The following is a 19,843-nucleotide window of genomic DNA, read 5'->3' as shown; positions in this document are numbered from 1 at the left end:
TTAATTTAATTCGTTATAAATGTATAAAATAAAACGATTTTAATTATATGAATTGATTATAAATATTGTTTAGGAAGATTGGAATTAAATATAATTTAGGTGCGATTTGGGTTGCCTATTTATTAGTTGATTAATAGGGGTTTAATTAATTTTAAGGAGATTTGAATAAAATTAAAACAATTTAATATAAAAAATGTATTTATTTGCATTTTATGAAAGTACTATTTACTATTAAATAACATATCTTTGAGAGATTGAGCAAATATCTTAAGAACGAAACATTTGAGATTAAAAAATAATGTTATGAGTTAATACACAAAAACTAAGTGGCACTCAACATCTTAAATAACAAATTATGTTAAAAAAATACAAACTATTATAATAAAATATTAATACCTTTACAAAAAGAAAATTCCTTAAAAATTATTTATGAACACCCGGTTTGAGCCGCTTAAACAATAAAATATGTGGTTCTGCAACAAAATTTAAATTAATTTAGGTTAAATTACGTGGAATTGTAATAATTAATAATTACCTGGTGCGTGTGTCATGTAATGCATCCAACCTTGGCTCATTTGAACTCCAATTCCTCTCCACTCTTGCTCACTCATCAAATGAGTCTTTGGGATCATCGAAACGAGTTCTTTCGGCAGCGCAACATGCCTAATCCAAAGAAATAGGTCGCCACGTGACGACGATACAAAAGGTCTCTTAGCACGTGCTTTTATTGAAGAATACCGATATTTACCTGTATTCGTACTCGTCATCGTAGTATTTATCCGAATAATAAATATTTTTAGTAATATCATCCATTTTCTTCTCACGATTCATTTTCGAGAAGCTTCAGAAACTTTTCTTAAGATTTTAAAGACTTTTAGACCACTTGTTGATGAACACTTTGTTAATGACAGTTGGAGAAATCTTAAAATTGGTACCACTACATTAATCATAAAAATAACTAAATTTTATTAGGGAATTTATTAATATCACCAAAACGAAACGTTTTAATCTGTCAAATTAGTGTGTGTCAAAATTGAGGTTATTGTTCGATTTCTTTCGTAATTATTAATTTATTTAGATATATTTGTGGTTGTTATAAAAGGATTTAAAAATGCCTAGAGATCATAGAAAGAGGTTTGTTTGTTAAAATGATGTTTTGGTTTATTTTTTGCATTGGTTATTTGTAGGGAACATTCAGAAGAAGTTAAAAAATACCGTCGTAAATCAAGATCTCGCTCAAAATCGAACGAATCATATCGAAAATCAAGAAAAACGTCTAATAGAAGCCACCATTCAAGGAGTTCCTCGCGTTCCAAACTCAAATCAAAATCCCCAAAAAAATCTGAATCTTCTGATTCAGATTCTTCTTCATCATCATCTTCAAATAAATCGGTAAAATTATTAAAAAAATTAAAAACGCAACGTTTAAAACAAGCTGAGGAACGAATGAGACAAAAAGAATTAATGAAAAGTAAAGAAACGCCCGAAGAAAAACGTTTAAGACGATTACTCAAAAAAGAGGCGAAAGAAAGAAAGCGAAAAGAACGAATGGGTTGGGATAACGAATATTTACATTACACAAATACCGATAACCCCTTTGGTGACGCAAATTTACTCTCAACGTTCGTTTGGACGAAAAAATTGGCGAAAGACGGATTAATCGGCGTTGGAAGAGAAGAACTAGAGGCTAGAAATCGACATAAACAAGGCGAAAATAAACGTGAATTAGAAAAAGTTAAAAAACGTCGATTAGAACGCGAATTGGACCGACAAAAACGCGAGGACGAAATGCAATTATTACAAAGAAGTAAAGAGGCGGCTCAATTTGAGGAGTGGGAGCGACAAGAAGATCAATTTCATTTAGAACAAGCTCGATTACGCTCTCACATTCGTATTCAAGACGGTCGAGCTAAACCCATCGATTTATTAGCTAAATATATCAGCGCAGAAGAAGAAGTTGACGCCGTTGAAATGCACGAACCTTACACCTATTTAAACGGGCTTCATTCGAAAGATTTAGAAGACCTCGTCGAAGATATAAAAGTATACAAAGAATTAGAAAGAGGAAAAAACCTCGATTATTGGAACGATATCACTGTAATTGTTGAGGATGAACTACAAAAATTACGCAAAATTGAGAAACAACATGAATATGATATGGGGATGAATAGACGTGAAGGGATTCATCAATCTGTGGCGAGTGATGTTACAACCGTTTTTAAAGGAAAAACTTCGGGGCAATTAGCCGCCTTACAAACGCAAATTGAAAGAAAAATAAATGGAAAAGCTGATGGGATCGATATAGGTTATTGGGAAAGTTTATTGTCTCAATTAAAAGCTCATATGGCTCGAGCGCGATTAAGAGATAGACATCAAGATAGTTTAAGAAGAAAATTGGAGGTTTTAAGAGCTGAACAAGCTGTTGCGACGACTTCTACAGAAGAAAATGTTGCTAATAATGACGGTAATTTAATTGATAGTAAAGAAGAACCTGGGCCAAGTACAAGTAAAGATAGCCAAGAAGAGTATAGTGATGATGAGAAAAATGAGGATTATGCAAATGATTTGTTGAATGAATGTTTTGCTGCTTACGAAGCTGGTTGTTATAGTCCTAAATTTTTAACGCCCGATGAAATTGAACCTGGTACCATTGTTGTGACTGAAGAAGATGATTTGAGTCGATTGGAGTTTGCTAGGGCTCAAGTTTTAGGGACTGGAAGGAAAATTGAGGTAATATTTTTATTTAACCTAATGCTTACTTCTAGTTTTAGTAGAAATGTAGGAAAAATGAATGGACTATTTGTCCCATCTTCTTTCTCTCAATGAAGGGGTGTTTACTGAGCTGATTTGCTGTATTTCCTTTATGGTTTTTCATATTTCTTCTTTTCTGTGTTATCTAATATTGTATGGATATGGTATTAACTGCAATGCATCAATTAGTATAACTATGGTAGAAAAATGTGATATCGCGTCATTAAGCTAAGGCTTGATATTTAATAATATAATAATAATAAGTTTTATTGTGTTATATGCCAGGGCTTACACTCGTCATACAGGATGTCCCGTTAAGCGTACGGAGCGGCTGTATCTTTAGAACGGTAAGGCCTAGAGGTTTGGGAAAAAAATCCTTATAAGCAAAGTGACCAAGAGAAATAGCTGGAAATTATTTTGAAGTTCGTAATTCGACCGCTAGGGGGCGTAACTGCCATTGAGAAACATAAAGTTCCCGCTATCTCAGAAACTTAAACGATGAGCTATAACTTTGACAACATCATTTAATAGCTTGGATAATACCGCATCGCTTTTGTTTTGCGATATTTCTCATATCTGTCATAATAAGGGAGGGGGAGGCCAATACGTTTTCATATGTTTACATTTTAATATCTCCTAGACCAGTGGTATTCAAACATTTTGGCTGCATGACCCCAAATGGTACACAGAGGTGACATGCCGACCCAAACTTAAAATAATAATTTAATTCTAGTTGTTCCAAAAATTGGGAGAGGTATTATTATATCAAGAAGATGTTAATTTGTTATTATTTTTTTTGTTTCATACATAGCAAATATATTATGTTAAAACAAGTACCTACAATAAACAGAATATCAACTCTGCAGTTAACAAATATTAGGTTCAAAATCAACATTAACGATTTGTAACTATTAAAATTATAATATGGCGTACACGTAGGAACTTCATCAAAAATCAATACAAAAGAAAAATATTTAATGAGATCTGTGAGCCTGTTTCTTATTTACAAGTGCTGATATATCTGGCTCTATTTTGCTCAATTTGCGTCTTAAAGGTGGCTCTATTGCTATTTTGTTTCGGTATTTCGATTTTAGGTAGAGAAATTGGGAAAATCTCAACTCGCACATATAAGATGACGCAAATGGTAATACTACCTTCAGAGCTTCATCAGACAGTTCTGGATATTCATTTCGAACTTTAAGCCAAAAATTGCTCAATTTAAGTTCTTTGAAAATTAATTTTAATTCTCCATCAGATGATAACTCAATTAGTTTTTCACTAAAATGAAATGACACATTTTTGGGTAATTTACATTGAAAGGGATTTCGACTCCAGTCAAAGTTAGAAAAATCTTCCGGAAAATAAGTACTAAATTGACATTTTAAATCTGTCAAGTGAAGATGTTATATCTTTAACAATCGATTGAATAACTTGTTTTCTATAACAAAACATTCTAATGTTGGAAATGCTGCAAAATTATTCTCCTTGCAGTATGAGCACCACAAATCTATTTTTTTTGTAAAGGCTTTAATTTTATCATTGGCCACTAATATATTTAATTGTTCACCTTGAAGACTTAAATTCAACTCGTTTAATTTGAGAAAAATGTCACTTAAGTAAGCTAATCTACATAGCCATTCTTCATCGGTTAAAAAGTTTGTAAATTTTTGTCTTTATCATTATCATTTAAAAACACAAACACTTCTTCTTTAAGTTCAAATAGTCTCGTTAGAACCCTACCCCTCGAAAGCCAACGAACCTCTGTATGTAAAAGAAGATGCTGATGCCCACTACCCATTTCTTTGCATATGTGCGCAAAAATCCTTGAGTTCAGAGGACGCGCCTTTATAAAATTTATTATTTTAACTCCAGTATCTAAGACAGACATTAAGTTCGGTGGCATGTTTTTCGATACAAGCGCTTCTCTATGAATCATACAGTGAACCCATGTTACATTGGGTGAAACTTCTTTGATTCGGGCTAGAAGTCCGCTGTGTTTTCCAACCATGGCACGAGCTCCATCACTGCACACACCCACACAATTTTCCCAAGAAATATGGTTTCCCGTGATGTAAGAATTTACCGATTTAAAAATTTCTTCACCTATAGTTCTTTGTAGTTCCTTGCAAAAAAGAAAGTCGTCAACTACTTCATTTTTGTATTCATATTTTGCAAAACAAATTAGTTGTGCAGCATTTAGGCAATCCGTAGATTCATCCAATTGAAGACTAAAAAATTTACTTTTTCGAATTCTCATTATAATTTCGTTTTCCACATTTTCTGCCATTTCAAATATTCTGCGGCTAACTGTTGTATCCGAGAGTGGTATTTGAGATATTTGTTGCATTTCCTTTTCGCCAAACATAATGGCTGCTATATCTTGGGCTGCTGGAGCAATTAAGTCTTCAGCAATTGTGTACGGTTTGCCAGATTTTGCTATACGATAGCTCATTATTTCATCCACCTTGCGACCCCGAAAAAACTTTTCTAGACCCCATTGTGGGTCGCGACCCATAGTTTGAATAGCACTGTCCTAGACCATTCAACCGATTTGAATATTTTCGGTGTTGTTTGAAAGAGCATTTTATGCTCTTTTTAAAGATATTTTCAGTAAGATCGTCTGCTTTAAAACAAATGAGCTAGAGGACGTTATCTACAGCGATTACATATTTTTGTGATTTTTGAAGAAAAGTTAAATGGAACGATACTATTTACTTCACAGACCCTTAGTCACCTTAAAATTTGCTAAATTTTAGTGAAAAGCGCATCTCGATATCGCCACCCGTTCTCGAGTTATAGAAGAAAATGTTAACAACTCGAGTGTGATCAATCGGATCCAGTTACCTCATCGAGAAAAACAAATCACATAACCATGGTAACTGTAAACATGTCATTTACTAACGCAGAAGCGTATGATAGAGCGTATGATGATTTATTTTCAATGTTTCGAATATGCATGGCAAAAATGTGCAATGCAATTACGACAAAAAAAGACATTTTTCTCTAGAAGTGTTTTTAAGATTGACTTAGCGATTACGGAAAACTGGCAACGTGTAGCCCATTCAGACATCTCTATGAATTCGTAAATCACATTGGTGCGCAATGTGATTCCACATAATCTGGGAACTCCGAAAACAATTGTCCACAAGAGTTCTTAAGAGAATAATATCTCCACCACGTTGTTTTACATCAGACCTTAACAGATACCGATTATGATAACAGACTGAACTATTACCATTGACTTTTAAATATGATTTGGGCAAATCCAAACCTTTTATCACAAATGCTATGGATGCATGAAGCATCTGTCCACAAGCAGATGTAAACTTGCATAATATGCATTCTTGGTTCGAGCAAAACCCACATTGCTTTCACCCCTTTATCTATTGGGTAGACTAAACGACCTGACTTTTCAAGAAAAACCAATAACCAGGGAAAATATGACAAAACACTAAATACCAGTAGAAACGTGTCCAGGGCTGAGACTTAAGCAGCGCTTTTTTTTCGTCGAAACTAGATTAAATAAATGTATCGAGGTTTATGGAAGGCATTTCGCACATTAGTGAGTTATTTTTGCCAAAAATTTAAGTTATTCTAAGTGTTTTGGTTTATTTTGTTTTAGTATCATTGTTGATGTTTCATTGATCCGTTGGCTTTTCAACAAGCCTCAAAAGTAGTTTTGAAGCGGTTCTAAGCTTGGATAAAGTGTGAAGGAAGGTTCTAGATAATAAAATTTTTGTTCTCTCTTATTTGTTTCCTAAGGTAACTTGATCCGATTAAGATATACGAATTTTTAACATTTTCTTTTATAATTCGAGAATGGATGGAGGTATCGAGATGCGGTTTTCACTAATATTTAGCAAATATTATGGTGATTAATGGTCTATGAAGTAAATAGTACCGTTCCATTTAACTTTTTTTCAAAAATCACAAAAATATGTAACCGCTGCAGATAACGCCCTTTAGCTTATTTGTTTTAAACCAAGCGGGCTTACTGAAAATATCTTTTAAAAGAGCATGAAATGCTCTTTCAAACAAGACCAAAAATATTCCAATCGGTTGAATGGTCCAGGAGATATTAAAATGTAAACATTTCAAAACGCATTGGCCTCCCCTCCCTTATTATGAGAGATATGAGAAATATCGCAAAACAAAAGCGATGCGGTATTATCCAAGCTACTAAATGATGTTGTCAAAGTTATAGCTCATCGTCTAACTTTCTGAGATAGCGGGAATTTTATGTTTCTCTATGGCAGTTACGCCCCCTAGCGGTCGAATTACGAACTTCAAAATAATTTCCAGCTATTTCTCTTGCCCACTTTGCTTATAAGGATTTTTTTCCCAAACCTCTAGGCCTTACCGTTGTTGAGATACAGCCGCTCCGTACGCTTAACGGGACACCTGTATATAATTTAATATAATAAGTAAATTCACAATCAACAATCAAATCTTAATTACAATCCTGTCTTTCAGACATTCCTCAACTAATTGTGAGTAGAACACATTCCTCAACAAAAACGCTCTTATGACATTTTATATTTATTTTTTTGCAAGGATCTAATGCCCATGGGCAATATATTAAATAAGATTTGTGCAATATACAGGGTGATTCACATAAGAACCAACACAGAGCAGGGACATGTAGAATGTAGAAGACAATAAATTAAGATGATTTAATGCAACTTATCTCTATACCAAGTTGTACCCTTGAGAAGTTATAGGCCTTCAAAGTTGGGTCTTAAATTTTTAAAACATTGAATATCTTCGTAATACATTAAGCTAGAAAAACCAAATTTGGCATACATTATGGGTATACCGAGGGTATTAATTAGTAGCAAGTTGAAACCAATTGAGGCATTTCAAAGGGTTGATTAGGGGTGATGGTCTCCTAAATTTTGACAGATTTTTTTAACCTTTTGGTGGATTTAATACATTATTACCTCATTTCATGTGGAATTTAATTCTAAAACTTTTTTTACTCTTATTATTTGTTAAAAAACATTGTCGTTTCCATAAAAAACTCAAATAACTAAAGACACGCTACTTAAAATCATAGAAAATTCAGTAGTCGGCTGTGAAATTGTACGTCAAACTTGACAAATAGGTTATAAAACCTTTTTTACACATATATTACTATTACAAAGATGAACCTGGAGGTGAATATCGCTAATATAAAACCTTGTCGTCAATTAACTTTATAACCTATTTGTCAAGTTTGACGTACAATTTCATAGCCGATTACTGAATTTTCGCTTATTTTAAGTAACATTACGAAATACATGTCTTTAGTTATTTAAGTTTTTTATGAAAACGACAAAGTTTTTTAAAAAATAATAAGAGTAAGAAAAGTTTTTTGAATTAAATTCCACATGAAATGAAGTAGTAATGTATTAAATCTGCCAAAAGGTTAAAAAGATCTGTCAAAATTTAGAGTACCATCACCCTTAATCAACCCTTTGAAATGCCTCAATTGAGTTCAATTTGCTATCAATTAATTCCGTTGGTACACTCATAACGTATACCAAATTTGGTTTTTCTAGCTTAATCTATTACGAAGATATTGAACTTTTTAAAAATTTAAGACCCAACTTTGAAGGCCTATAACTCCTCAGGTGTACAACTTAGTATAGAGGTAAGTATCGTTAAATCATCTTAATTTATTGTTCTCTACATGTCCCTGCTCTGTCGGTTCTTATGTGAATCACCCTATATATGTGACTTTTTTGCGTTATACTCAGTCAACGTAAATGTTTTCACGGTTTCTGGTCCCATAACCATGCACGTCGGCATGCGTGCTGTATTTGTCTTTATTATCGCAACAGTACAGAAGACACTAAAGTATAAACAAAGATATATATTAAAATATCAAGTTGTCTGAAAGCGTGTCGGCAGTCATCTGTATAGTTAAGTTTAGCAATGATCCTCACCGCCTTGCGCTGCAAGCCAAATATATGACTACGAGCTGGACTACCACCCCAAGCAAACGCGTGTGAAGTTGGCCATAGATTTCAGCCATACATTTTAAACTGAAAAAAATTCGTGATCGGGGTATTTAATCGATCTAATTTCAACGGCATTGTATTCATGGTCGCCTCTTGTTTCAAATTCGAAAAGAAAATTTTCCTAACCATTTCTTATATTCCGGGAAAATCGTTTTTCTTCAAACAATCGCAAATTTTGGCCTGTTCGGGGTTTCTAATCGATCTAATTTCAACGGCTTCGCATTCCTGGTCGCCTCTTGCTTCAGATCCAAAAAGAAAATTTTCCTAACCATTTCTTATATTCCGGAAAGATCGTTTTTCTTCAAACAATCGCCAATTCAACAATCAATTGGACAATTGTTTATAATAAGTTTGTGCTTTTCTAGTTTCAATAGTCATTGGATCAAAAAATAAAACTTGCTGATATTCAACATTTGCTACCATTAGCATCCAATGACTCCTTCGTAATATAGGGAAAAAATATTTTTGAAATTTGCTAATTGTTTTTGGTAAAAAAACCATAATATTTTCTACTTTTCCCTGACAAAATATTTTAATATTTTTATCCTTTGCCAATATTCTCAATGCATAATTAACGACTAAATTATCCAACCACATGTCTTGTTTGTTCATTTTGCAATTGATTGTATCAAAGCTTTAATAATTGCATCCTTCGTGCTCCGATCAGGTTGAAATCCAAATTGGTTTTCAAAAAGCATATTATTTGATTCTACATGTGCTATTATTTGCTATTATTTTGCAGCATTCTTTACCCATTTCTATTCATCCTGCCTCTTCCTGATCGCCATATTCTCCTATACTACCTCCTCCTTTGTGTATATCATTACTCGTTACCTATTTTCGCATTCCAGTATCCCATTATAGTTATTTCCTCTTCGTGTTCTCTGGATTTATCGAAGGTTTTCTGCAGACTTGAGTAAAAATTTCGTATTTCTTCTTCTTCTGTTCCTTCCATTGGTGCGTAGATTTGAATTATATTCACCTTTCCTATTTTTTCCTTGCTTTTCCTTGCGTTTATCCATATTCTTGCCAATTTTATCCTCAGTAAATCTTCCTTCTTTCTATACTTAGTTTTTTGAATTTATAGGGCGTCTCCTTTTTTCTTTTTCCATATCGTCCGGTGATCTTTCCGAAACTGTACGTTTATTATTCCTGCCAGCTCCTTCATCCACTATCTTCCCCTCGTCGTTTGCTTCATCCTTTACAATTATTTTGTTGTATTATAAATGGAGCTGTTTTCTTCCTGAGTTCCCTTAGTTCAGTCATCAAATCATATCTCTCTCTGTGAATTGTCTTAGAATAGTCCTCATCTATCCATATGTTCGTTCCTTTCATCTCTTTAGCGTTTTTTAGGATATCCATCTTTGTGCCTTCCTTTGTTAGTTTTACTAATATCGGCCTACGTAAAGTATCGCCCTTTACGACAACGTATAGTGCAGTCTCGAGTTAATCACGTGACATCTACATTGTCCTTAATAAATATAATTGGTATATAGTGACAACTGTCCTTCTCTTTCTACTAATCTGTTAATACTGGTGTTGTTGTCTTTGTCCAAAATCATATCTGCCAATGCACTACTAGTTTTTCCCCAAAAATTTCTTTCAGGTTTCTTTGCTAGTAACAATTCTTCTTCTCTGTCAACACTCCTGGCCTTATTTATCAATGTCATAATTTTCAAGTTTTTGCAAAAACTTTTGTACCAGTTCTCTTTCTACAGAAATTTTAGGCTGCATCAGTATTTATGACATATATTAAATACACAAATATCACAGTCGGCGCTCTCATTACTCTACAAACATTTTCCTACCAAAGTTTCTGATTTGTTCTGCTCTTTCAACGAACATTCCTTTAGTGTTTATTATTACTATCAGTAACCTAATATTTTAGCACAATCACTGTCTAGTCTTTTTATGTAAACTTTGTTAATGGCCGAATTTGACATTTTGCAAAAACTTCTTTTTATTCTTATTGGAGATCTGTCGATCTGTTAATTCTGGAGTTGTTGCCTTTGAACCATTTCCTGAGATGTCGAATGCCAGCTATCTCGCCATCTCTTTAGGAGTCTCCCAGGTGATCTTGAGCCACAACTTGTCCTTTTGGGATATTCATATTAATTTATTTAATAATGTTTTAATAAAACCATAAATAAATCAGAAAATTTCTAATTAATTGTTATTCCACTACAATGAATCCCATGTGGTTATGCTATTGTCTCTTCCGCTGTCTTGCCCATCTTCCTGAGTCGGGAACATTGCATTGATCTTTAATATCCGAGACAGAGACTTTCTCACTCTGTCCATTCTTGCTTTTCCCACTATTGATCTCAATGTCTTCTCGTCTCTCGTAACATGCTCGTGATTTTGAGTGTTTCCACTTCCACTGTCGGTACATAAGATGTATCTTTTAAGCATCCTAGTACTGCGAATGCTGTGTTAATTAGATTCCTCAAGTTTTTGTTCAATTGACATGTTTATCATGGATTCTTATCAACTGAAATAAGCATGTTGAATCTTCTGTTTCTGCGATTATTGCTAACTTTATTGGTGCCTATCACGTACCCCATGTTTAGATTTCTATGATTTTATCCATTAGATTATCAGAAACGGGCTAAGACGACGTGTCTAACGTCTAATGAAGAACGTGTCTAGTTCCTCCCAGGGTGGCAATATTATCCGTTGTTTAATTCCCTACTCTTACTTTAGTTGTTATTCGTATTCAACTCGTATGTTATCTTTGTTATATTAGCAGACATCATCTTTTCTTTTAAGATATTTATGATGTCCACCAGTCGGACTGTGTCAAAAACTTTGGTAAGATCTACAAAGCAGATGAATGCAGGTTTGTCAAACTCAATGGACTTTTCTTAGCATTAGTCATTAGTTATTTGGTTCTCTAGTTTTTCGTTGAAAATACTCGTGAATGGAAGAAAAGATGAACTATGGAAATATTTAACAGTGACGATTATCTGTACGCGGTTTTTGTCCTTTTTGAAATACTGGAATGGTAATGCTGTGATGTCATTCTTTTGGTACTTTTGAATCATGAAGAATTTGTTAAATATTTCAGTCAATTTCTATATCAATTTGTACCCTACGAACTTGAATAACTCCTTGTTTATTATCAGTTCCACAAGACTTTTTGTTCATTAATTTTGCAAGTTCTGCTTAAACATCTTCAAAGATTGTAGCGATTGTATCGGCCACATATTCTGTCATATCTGCTAGTTCTTCGGCTGAATAGAGTTCTCTTGCCAAGTTTCTATTGGTACAGTCTTGATTTGAACAACCTCATTTTTCAAAAACATTTTCCACACATTCCTTTGCGCTCCATACAATCTGTATTGTTGAGTATTTTTATTCAATTTCTTAAAATATTTTTAGTATACCTAATTATTTTTTATTAATTTTAGAATGTTGTTACAAAAGAAGAACTTTTACTCCAACGCGAAGCAAGAAAAGGTATGGGAGACGACGAAGCTCAATTTTCAGTTGAAGCTGCATTAGATAATCAAGTATATCTTTGGTCTGACAAATACAGACCAAGAAAACCAAGATATTTCAACAGGGTACACACAGGATTCGAATGGAACAAATACAACCAAACTCATTATGACATGGATAACCCACCACCAAAAATCGTTCAAGGGTATAAATTTAATATATTCTACCCCGATTTAATCGATAAAAACAATACTCCCGAGTATTTTTTGACACCTTGTCCCGAAAATAGAGAATTTGCCATCTTAAGATTTCACGCAGGGCCTCCGTACGAAGACATCGCATTTAAAATTGTTAATCGAGAATGGGAGTATTCATATAAACGGGGATTTAGATGTCAGTTTCATAATAATATTTTTCAGTTATGGTTTCATTTTAAAAGATATAGATATAGGAGATAAATTAATTTTGTTATTAATTTAATAAATATAAAGTGTTTTAATTAATTAAAAAGAAAATATATTATTTTCTTGAAACATAACCTAATTTTTTGTTACAACTAACTTCACAGTTATTATTGAGTCCCACATGGTTATTATTTTTATTGTGTTTCAAGCAACAAAAATTAAATTAATTTATTTACAAAGTGTTATTAGGTAAGTGCGTTTGATTATATTTATTTATCAATCCATTTTTTGCAATATCAAATTGAATCATGATTATAATGTAAGAGGTTATACCCGCGATCATCTGAAAGTACACAAAGTATTTAAATTATTAATATTAATAAAAATTAATATACCGAGTGTAAAAACATGTAATTTAATTTAAATAAACCGCAAGCGTTGAAATTGGTTTTGTTGTGTGTCATATATAAAGCAAATTTGTGAATCTGAAACTAATTGGAATTAAAAAAAATATTTTACCTTTATAAACTTTACCTCCTCAATAATTCGTTTATTAATAACTTTATTACAAATATCGTGAAGAAAAGATGTTATTTTTCGAATCTACAACAATAAATTTTTATATACAGTGAATTTCACTTAAGATGCAATATACAAAAATACCTATATTACCGGCCCTATTTACTTTGTCCCACATAAAATGCAACATACCCCTATAATTTCACATTACAGTAAAACCTCGATATAACGGATCAATACTAGGAACGCAGTGTCCGTTGTAGCTCAATAAAAATATACAACAATCTAGTGCTGAATAACAAATAAAACTAGACTAACACTAGTACTAATGGTCTAATGTTAGTTCTAGTGGCAGTGCAAGTGTAAAACTAGAAATAACACTATATCTAGAACTAGAATCATTCGGGTTTAGCCGTCTTTAGAGACGTGCGGCTAAACCTAAATGATTCTTGTTTTAGGTATAGTGTTAGTTCTACATAGTAACAGTGCTACTGTAAAACTAAAACTAACACTATACCTAGAACTAGAATCATTCGGGTTTAGCCGTCTTTAGAGACGTGCGGCTAAACTCAAATTAGCGCTAGATTGTTATATATTTTTATTGCTCTAAAAGTAGACCCAGCATTAGAGTTATAACTAGAAATATTCGGGTTTAGCCGTACGTCTCTTAAGACGGCTAAACCTGAATGTTTCTAGTTCTAGGTCTAACGTTAGTTCTAGTGACAGTGCAAGTATAATACTAGAATTAACACTATACCTAGAACTAGAATCATTCGGGTTTAGCCGTCTTTAGAGACGTGCGGCTAAACCCAAATGATTCTAGTTTTAGCTGTAGTGTTCTACATAGTAACAATGCTAGTGTAAAACTAGAACTAACACTACAACTAGAATCATTCAGGTAGCCGTCTTTAGAGACGTGCGGCTAAACCCAAATGCTTCTACTTCTAGATCTAATGTTAGTTCTAGTGACAGTGCAACTGTAAAACTAGAACTAACACTATACTAGAGAGTCAGAACTTTCTCGAAGCTATAGATGTTAGCTGTTCTTGCTATAAGAGCAGATTTGGATTGTGGCAGTGTACAAATCACGTCTGATATGTCAACTGATCCTTCATCTTTGGTATTGGGAGAAACAAATTTCCAGATACCTGGCTTCTTCCTCAGAAAGGAATCTTTGTATTCAGTGGGGTTGTATTTTGTTGCCACGTGTCCAATATAATATAAAACAGTCTTTTTCTTTTCAACTTAACTAGTACAAAGCTTCCTTCTTTCACGTTTTCCGTCATGACTGGTGTTTCGGTTTCAATATCAAATCCTTCAAACATCTCTTCTGTGGAAGAAAAAGAACTTTCTGTTAAACTCATATCAGTGTCATCCTCACTATCAGTCTCTATCAGTTTTTTTCTGTTTCTTTGGTTTAGTTTATCTCCTTAACTTTTTGTTTTCTCTTTTGCTCTTGTTTCTTCATCTCTTTTGCTTTCTCTATTTCTTCCAGTCTATTTTTTTCGGGTGTATCTATGTATATTCTTGACTTTACTGGCAGTTTTTCTTCGATTTTTTAAGCGCATTCCTATCTACTTTGGGGTAGGGTCGGATGATTTCTGGTGTTATAAATCCTACAGTTAATGAAGATGGTAAACTGTGACAGCAATATTTTTGCAAATGAATGATTCAAAATATGCAATTTTTGCTAGTTTCGGAATGTTGTATATAGTAAGTGCTTTCCCCGGGTTATTCACATGCCAATCATTAAACGCTATCTTCAGCTTGGCTTTAAAAGGTCCAAACACTTCCACATCTAAGGATTGGAGAGTCTTAGAAGCCACTCGCAGGCTGCCTTCTGGAGCACTCGCCATAAAATGATCCTTGAAATGTACGCTGGGAAAGATGAATAGTGGCGGAATTGTGGTGAAATAATCCCTCCAAATGTAACTAATTCACCTCTTTCTGCCGAAACAAGTTGACCAATTTATTTTTGGTTTTTTTAGCCAATACCTTTGGTGTGCTCAATACTGTGAATATCCCTGACTCATCAAAATTATAGATGCGATCTGCAGTGAGTTTATATTTAGTCAAAACCTTTTCTTGGTTCTCGTAGTAATCATTTACGGCCGTTTTATTGAATCCATAAGATCTTGCAACACTGGTTTTTTCAGGTTTTCTTAGGCTTAAATTTTCGTTTCGCCTGCGAAAACTGTACAGCCATTCTTCTGCCATTCTATTAAGATCCTAGCTTAATAGATAACGTAACTGATTCACTTTTGCAAATCCGTACGCCAGTTTCCTCACCTGTACAATTGTCAACTCAAAGTGCACTTTGGAACAGAACGTGATGTACTTGTTCTCGTCTTCGGTAGTGAACACTTTTTTGGAATGGAAAACATGCGCTGGGATGTTATCTTCGTGTTTGGCAGCAGCTGTTTTATGGAATTTCGTTAGGCGACTTTCAAGAGTTTCCTCACCTGTACAATTGTCAACTCAAAGTGCATTTTGGAACAGACCTTGATGTACTTGTTCTCGTCTTCGGTAGTGAACACTTTTTTAGAATGGAAAACATGCGCTGGGACGTTATCTTCCTTTTTGGCAGCAGCTGTTTTATGGAATTTCGTTAGGCGACTTTTAAGAATTGTCAGCTTGACACCATATTTTTGTAATAAATAAAATTCGTTTTTGCACTTAAATGGATTTTTATTTAATTTTTCTCTCAACCGGTTTCGCTATACATTTACAGCATCTTCAGGAGATTACGTCATTTTGTTACAAACGTGTCCTATAAAATGAGTCATTTGGTATTTCTTTTTATATTTGTATTATTGAACCACGCAGAGAATTTTGTTGAATTATGATTGAAGAGGATTAAAAATTGTGTTAAGAATTGATGTGTCATGTGTCATGACACATCAATTCTTAACGAATTTTATTTATTAGACATAAAATGGAAAGAAAATCATCAAACAATACCATATTTTTGTGCAGATTTTCTAATAGATAAAGTTATATCTAAAACCTCTTTCATCGCAGACTTCACTGCATCTTTGTTTATTACTCCCGTTCTAGTCCCCCTTTTTACATATGTATATGCGCGGCTTGGTGCTGTAATAATCATATTCTTGGTCAAAAAACATTATGAACTCACGTGGGGTACATTCATACAGTACGAATCTACCCCACTCATAACTGTACGAAGTAACCCAAATGATTCTAGTTCTAGATATAGTGTTAGTTCTACATAGTAACAGTGCTATTTCTCTCAGTGTACCTAGAATTAGAATCATGTGGGTTTAGCTGTCTTTAGTGACGTGCGGCTAAACCCAAATGATTCTAGTTCTACGTATAGCGTTAGTTCTAGTAGTAACAGTGCTAGTGTAAAACTAGAACTAACACTAGACCTAGAACTAGAAACATTCGGGTTTAGTCGTGCGTCTCTTTAGACGGAAACTCAGAGTTATCATAAGGACGTCACCTTTTCCAAGCAAAACTTTTCCTTTGCAAAATTACCCAATGCCTGTACTATTAAGCTAATATGTTGCATTTTATGTGGGACAGTGAAACTACATTCATTCCTTTTTGCTCATAAAATATACATACCTCGAAGTTTGTTTTTTCCGCAAAATAAATCATAACATACATTTCCAACACTTGCAAAACAGCCCATTGCAAACTAAAATAAACATCGCAAATCAAATCCGGTAAAATATTTTCTTTAATTTTAGTGTAACAATAATAAATTTCATTTATTGTGATTATAAAAGCTGATCCGGATATTAAAACCAATGGTATACCATAAAGGTAATTCACCAACGAGCATATTTGGCATAATTGATTATGAACTTTATGAATAACATGAATTATATGAATATTATTCCTTATAATCCCATGATTTTTAATGTGCATAATATTACATCTCGATCCGCTAATTTCCTTAACGATATTATTCAACGCTTGAAACCTTTGTTTGATAAAATACATCAAAACGGTTAATTGTAGCTTAACAATTCCTATCGTTATTATAGGGTAATACGAAGTTATCAAATACACTTTAGATTCATCTTGAATAAATAACGCGTAATCTATCGAAAATGTAATAATAAATTCCGTTGTTATAATAGTTAACCCCCATACAACAAATTTTTTTGATTTTTTATATTCAATGGTTTCTCCAAGAACCTCTAAATGTTTGTCGATGTTTGCTAAACCATGCGTGAGTTGTATAAATCGTTTTCCGTTAATGCAGCACAAAAATATGGAAATTGTTTGCGTTGTAATTCCGGCGTATAAATCAACTAAACCGGTCGCTTGTGAAATTGAGTTGTTTGAGGAATCCGATAAAATTTTAACATCTTCACACGCGTATATGAAACATCCAACGAATATCAAGGCGTTTAAAATGTTGTAAGTGTTTCCAATGTTCGATCGAATCATTTTGTTTCCACTTTTGTCCAATCTTATCGACATTAAACCCAATAACATCGATGAGAAATATAAGGATTTTGAGGAGTTGAATATTTTTTTTAAATGCTTCATGCTTCTTCGATGTTAGAAATGCGAGTTGGTTTTTGTGGGATTTCTAGAATTGGATTCGTTATGGTCTGGTGCGATTATATCAAGTAAATTGGTTGTGAATTATACAAAGTTAAAATCATTGGGTTGAAAAATTTAATCGCATTAAAAGGGTTATATATAAATATATAAGATAATAACGATAATTTTTGAAGAAAATTTTGTTTGTAATTCACTAATCTCAGTGATATTATTAACATTTGTACTATTTTGGGATTTATTTAACTTCCTACTTATATGTATTATAAGTGTGACGTAGAAGTAGATAATAATGATAAAATCTTTAAATATGTACCTACTAATTTTGATCTAAAACTAGAACTAATACTAATAATACCACTGAATAACAACTAAAACTAGAATTAACACTATTACTAGAACTAACACTAGACCTAGAATTAGAAACATTTGGATTTAGCCGTGCGTCTCAAGACTTAGAATTAGAGTCATTTGGGTTTAACCGTGTTGCGAGATGCACGGCCAAAACCGAATGTTTCTAATTCTAGGTCTAGTGTTAGTTCTAGTAATAGTGCTAGTATTTGTTCTAGTTTTCGTTGTTATTCAGCGCCAGGTTGTATATTTTTATTGGTCTAAAAGTAGAACTAACTCTCAAGATAGCTAAACCCGAATGCTTCTAGCTCTAGGTTCCTACCGTGACTTATAACATCAATTGTAAGTTACGTCCTGCAAAGGTTTAGGGCAGATCTAGATCCTTAATCTTTCTTTACGTCAGTAAGTGTGAGCCAAACCTTTCCGAAAATTTTTTGTCTTAGGCAACCGCTGCCTGCGCAGTCACACTGAATATGTTCAGCACTCTCTGACTTGTTGCAAAGTCGACAAGTTTGGCCCTCAGCTTGTCCAGTGCTGAAATCTGAGACTGACCATAAGCACCTTTGCTGAGGCATAAAACTTCTTTGGTTTTCTATTACGACGGAGTTATCATTTATCATACTCTTTGCGCGTTTGTATCATGGAAGTTATTTCCAGCGCAAGGCTTTGAGTCCTCTCATGTGTTAATCACCTATTTTAAATGGCTTTTTTTGTGGTCTACAACCGGGTTGGGGTCCAATTCAGGGCGTCCTCACTGCCTGTTTGGCCATCTTGTCTGTCTTTATATTACCCACAATGTCTTTGTGAACTAGAACTGACAATAGGTCGGTACATTGTTTGACCAGTGCGGATTCATACGTGTAAACTTGAATGACCGTTAGGACTGTCAGTAAAGATGTTTATCGATGCCCCTCTCTGTCCCTTCTCAAAGTTCAAAACGGGCAGAAGTTTATGGCAACATCTTCAGCCTTAAAAATGGTTGTATTCGAGCTTAAGAGAATTCCTACTCAGAATCCAATTGTCTTTGAAATTCCAATTGGCTCCTTTTTTGAGTTGAGGCTCGTCCATTCTTCCGACCTGCCAAGCTTCTAAACATAACCTTATATAGCTTGTCGAATTTTTTTTTTGTCGGTATAAAATCTGTTTTAATTTGATCAAGTGAGGTTACCCTGCATCAGCTTGAGTGAAGAGCATGTCTTCAGGGACAAGGCATTCAAAACTGCCTCTCTTTTTTATACTTTTTTTTGTATTTGTTTGGTTACCTCTTATATAAAAACATGCATGCCTCTGGATTTGTGTCAGTTATTGATGTCTTGTGATTTGTTTTTGGCCCTTAAATTAATTAAGTATAGGCGACCATGGGTTTGATTATTACCACATAGAGCCAAAGACCCCAATTCCTTCCAAAGAGTCTACGGCAGATCTTGTTAACCATGATGACCTTTTTCCTCACATTGGCGATGTGGGAATTCCAGTTTGATTTACTGTCTAGTACTACCCCTAGGCATTTGGCCTCTGGTTTGAGGTTAATAGCTCTTCAATGGATGATGCTCTCAGCTGTAGCTTCCTTCTCCGAGTGAATGGGACTATTTCTACTTTATTCGAATAGATACTCAGCCCATTATTCCTGCACCAGGTGCTAGTATGTATGTAGTAGGGCTTTTTGCATTAATTGGATTATGATTGTATCATACTTAGACTTAGGAAAAAGGTAACGAAACTCTCCTAGAAAACTCTGGTGTAGGTGTTAATCCACCACCTAAAATGTTTCAAACTTTAATGGAATTCACTATTATTTCAAGTCTTATGGTGGGGAACTTTTACTGGAGGAAGATT

The 19,843-nt window shown here is 33.8% G+C and overlaps 4 protein-coding genes and 1 long non-coding RNA gene across 5 annotated transcripts in view; 2 read left to right on the top strand and 3 right to left on the bottom strand.

Moving 5' to 3' along the window:
* Positions 1 to 180: 180 nt before the first annotated feature.
* Positions 181 to 919, bottom strand: LOC139430772 (cyclin-dependent kinases regulatory subunit-like). The gene is made up of 3 exons (XM_071198052.1): positions 749 to 919; positions 536 to 663; positions 181 to 473 (listed from the first exon to the last, which is right to left on the bottom strand). The coding sequence occupies exons 1-3, from the start codon at positions 829 to 831 to the stop codon at positions 424 to 426; spliced, it is 261 nt and encodes an 86-aa protein (XP_071054153.1). The 5' UTR covers positions 832 to 919; the 3' UTR covers positions 181 to 423.
* Positions 920 to 997: 78 nt separating this feature from the next.
* On the top strand, positions 998 to 13,046 carry LOC111421264 (cactin, spliceosome C complex subunit). Its single transcript, XM_023054408.2, has 3 exons — positions 998 to 1,134; positions 1,188 to 2,730; positions 12,164 to 13,046. Exons 1-3 carry the CDS (start codon positions 1,112 to 1,114, stop codon positions 12,650 to 12,652), a joined length of 2,055 nt encoding a protein of 684 aa, XP_022910176.2. The 5' UTR covers positions 998 to 1,111; the 3' UTR covers positions 12,653 to 13,046.
* LOC139430771 (uncharacterized) overlaps positions 12,763 to 19,843 on the top strand; it is a 154,987-nt gene continuing 147,906 nt past the window's right edge. Inside the window, exon 1 of the mRNA XM_071198051.1 lies at positions 12,763 to 12,847. The gene's annotated coding sequence lies outside the window, so the exon portion shown is untranslated. The remainder of the gene's footprint in view (positions 12,848 to 19,843) is intronic.
* On the bottom strand, positions 12,864 to 13,939 carry LOC139430773 (uncharacterized). Its single transcript, XR_011641147.1, has 3 exons — positions 13,133 to 13,939; positions 12,994 to 13,083; positions 12,864 to 12,941 (listed from the first exon to the last, which is right to left on the bottom strand). It is a non-coding gene; the product is annotated as an uncharacterized lncRNA (long non-coding RNA).
* Positions 16,631 to 17,539, bottom strand: LOC111421260 (uncharacterized). The gene has a single exon (XM_071197570.1). The coding sequence runs from the start codon at positions 17,537 to 17,539 to the stop codon at positions 16,631 to 16,633; it is 909 nt and encodes a 302-aa protein (XP_071053671.1).

The sequence above is a fragment of the Onthophagus taurus genome, chromosome 7, assembly GCF_036711975.1.
Source record: "Onthophagus taurus isolate NC chromosome 7, IU_Otau_3.0, whole genome shotgun sequence".
NCBI lineage: Eukaryota > Metazoa > Arthropoda > Insecta > Coleoptera > Scarabaeidae > Onthophagus > Onthophagus taurus.
Note: the sequence above shows the minus strand (reverse complement) of the source record. Positions and strands in the feature narration are given on the sequence as shown.

Coding starts and splice junctions, on each gene's coding strand:
- LOC139430772 (XM_071198052.1), bottom strand. CDS start 831: ATGAATCGTGAGAAGAAAATGGATGATATTACTAAAAATATTTATTAT. Junction 664..748: donor GATGACGAGTACGAATACAG/GTAAATATCGGT, acceptor TCTTTGGATTAG/GCATGTTGCGCTGCCGAAAG. Junction 474..535: donor TTACATGACACACGCACCAG/GTAATTATTAAT, acceptor ATTTTGTTGCAG/AACCACATATTTTATTGTTT.
- LOC111421264 (XM_023054408.2), top strand. CDS start 1,112: ATGCCTAGAGATCATAGAAAGAG. Junction 1,135..1,187: donor CCTAGAGATCATAGAAAGAG/GTTTGTTTGTTA, acceptor GGTTATTTGTAG/GGAACATTCAGAAGAAGTTA. Junction 2,731..12,163: donor GGACTGGAAGGAAAATTGAG/GTAATATTTTTA, acceptor TATTAATTTTAG/AATGTTGTTACAAAAGAAGA.
- LOC111421260 (XM_071197570.1), bottom strand. CDS start 17,539: ATGATTCGATCGAACATTGGAAACACTTACAACATTTTAAACGCCTTG.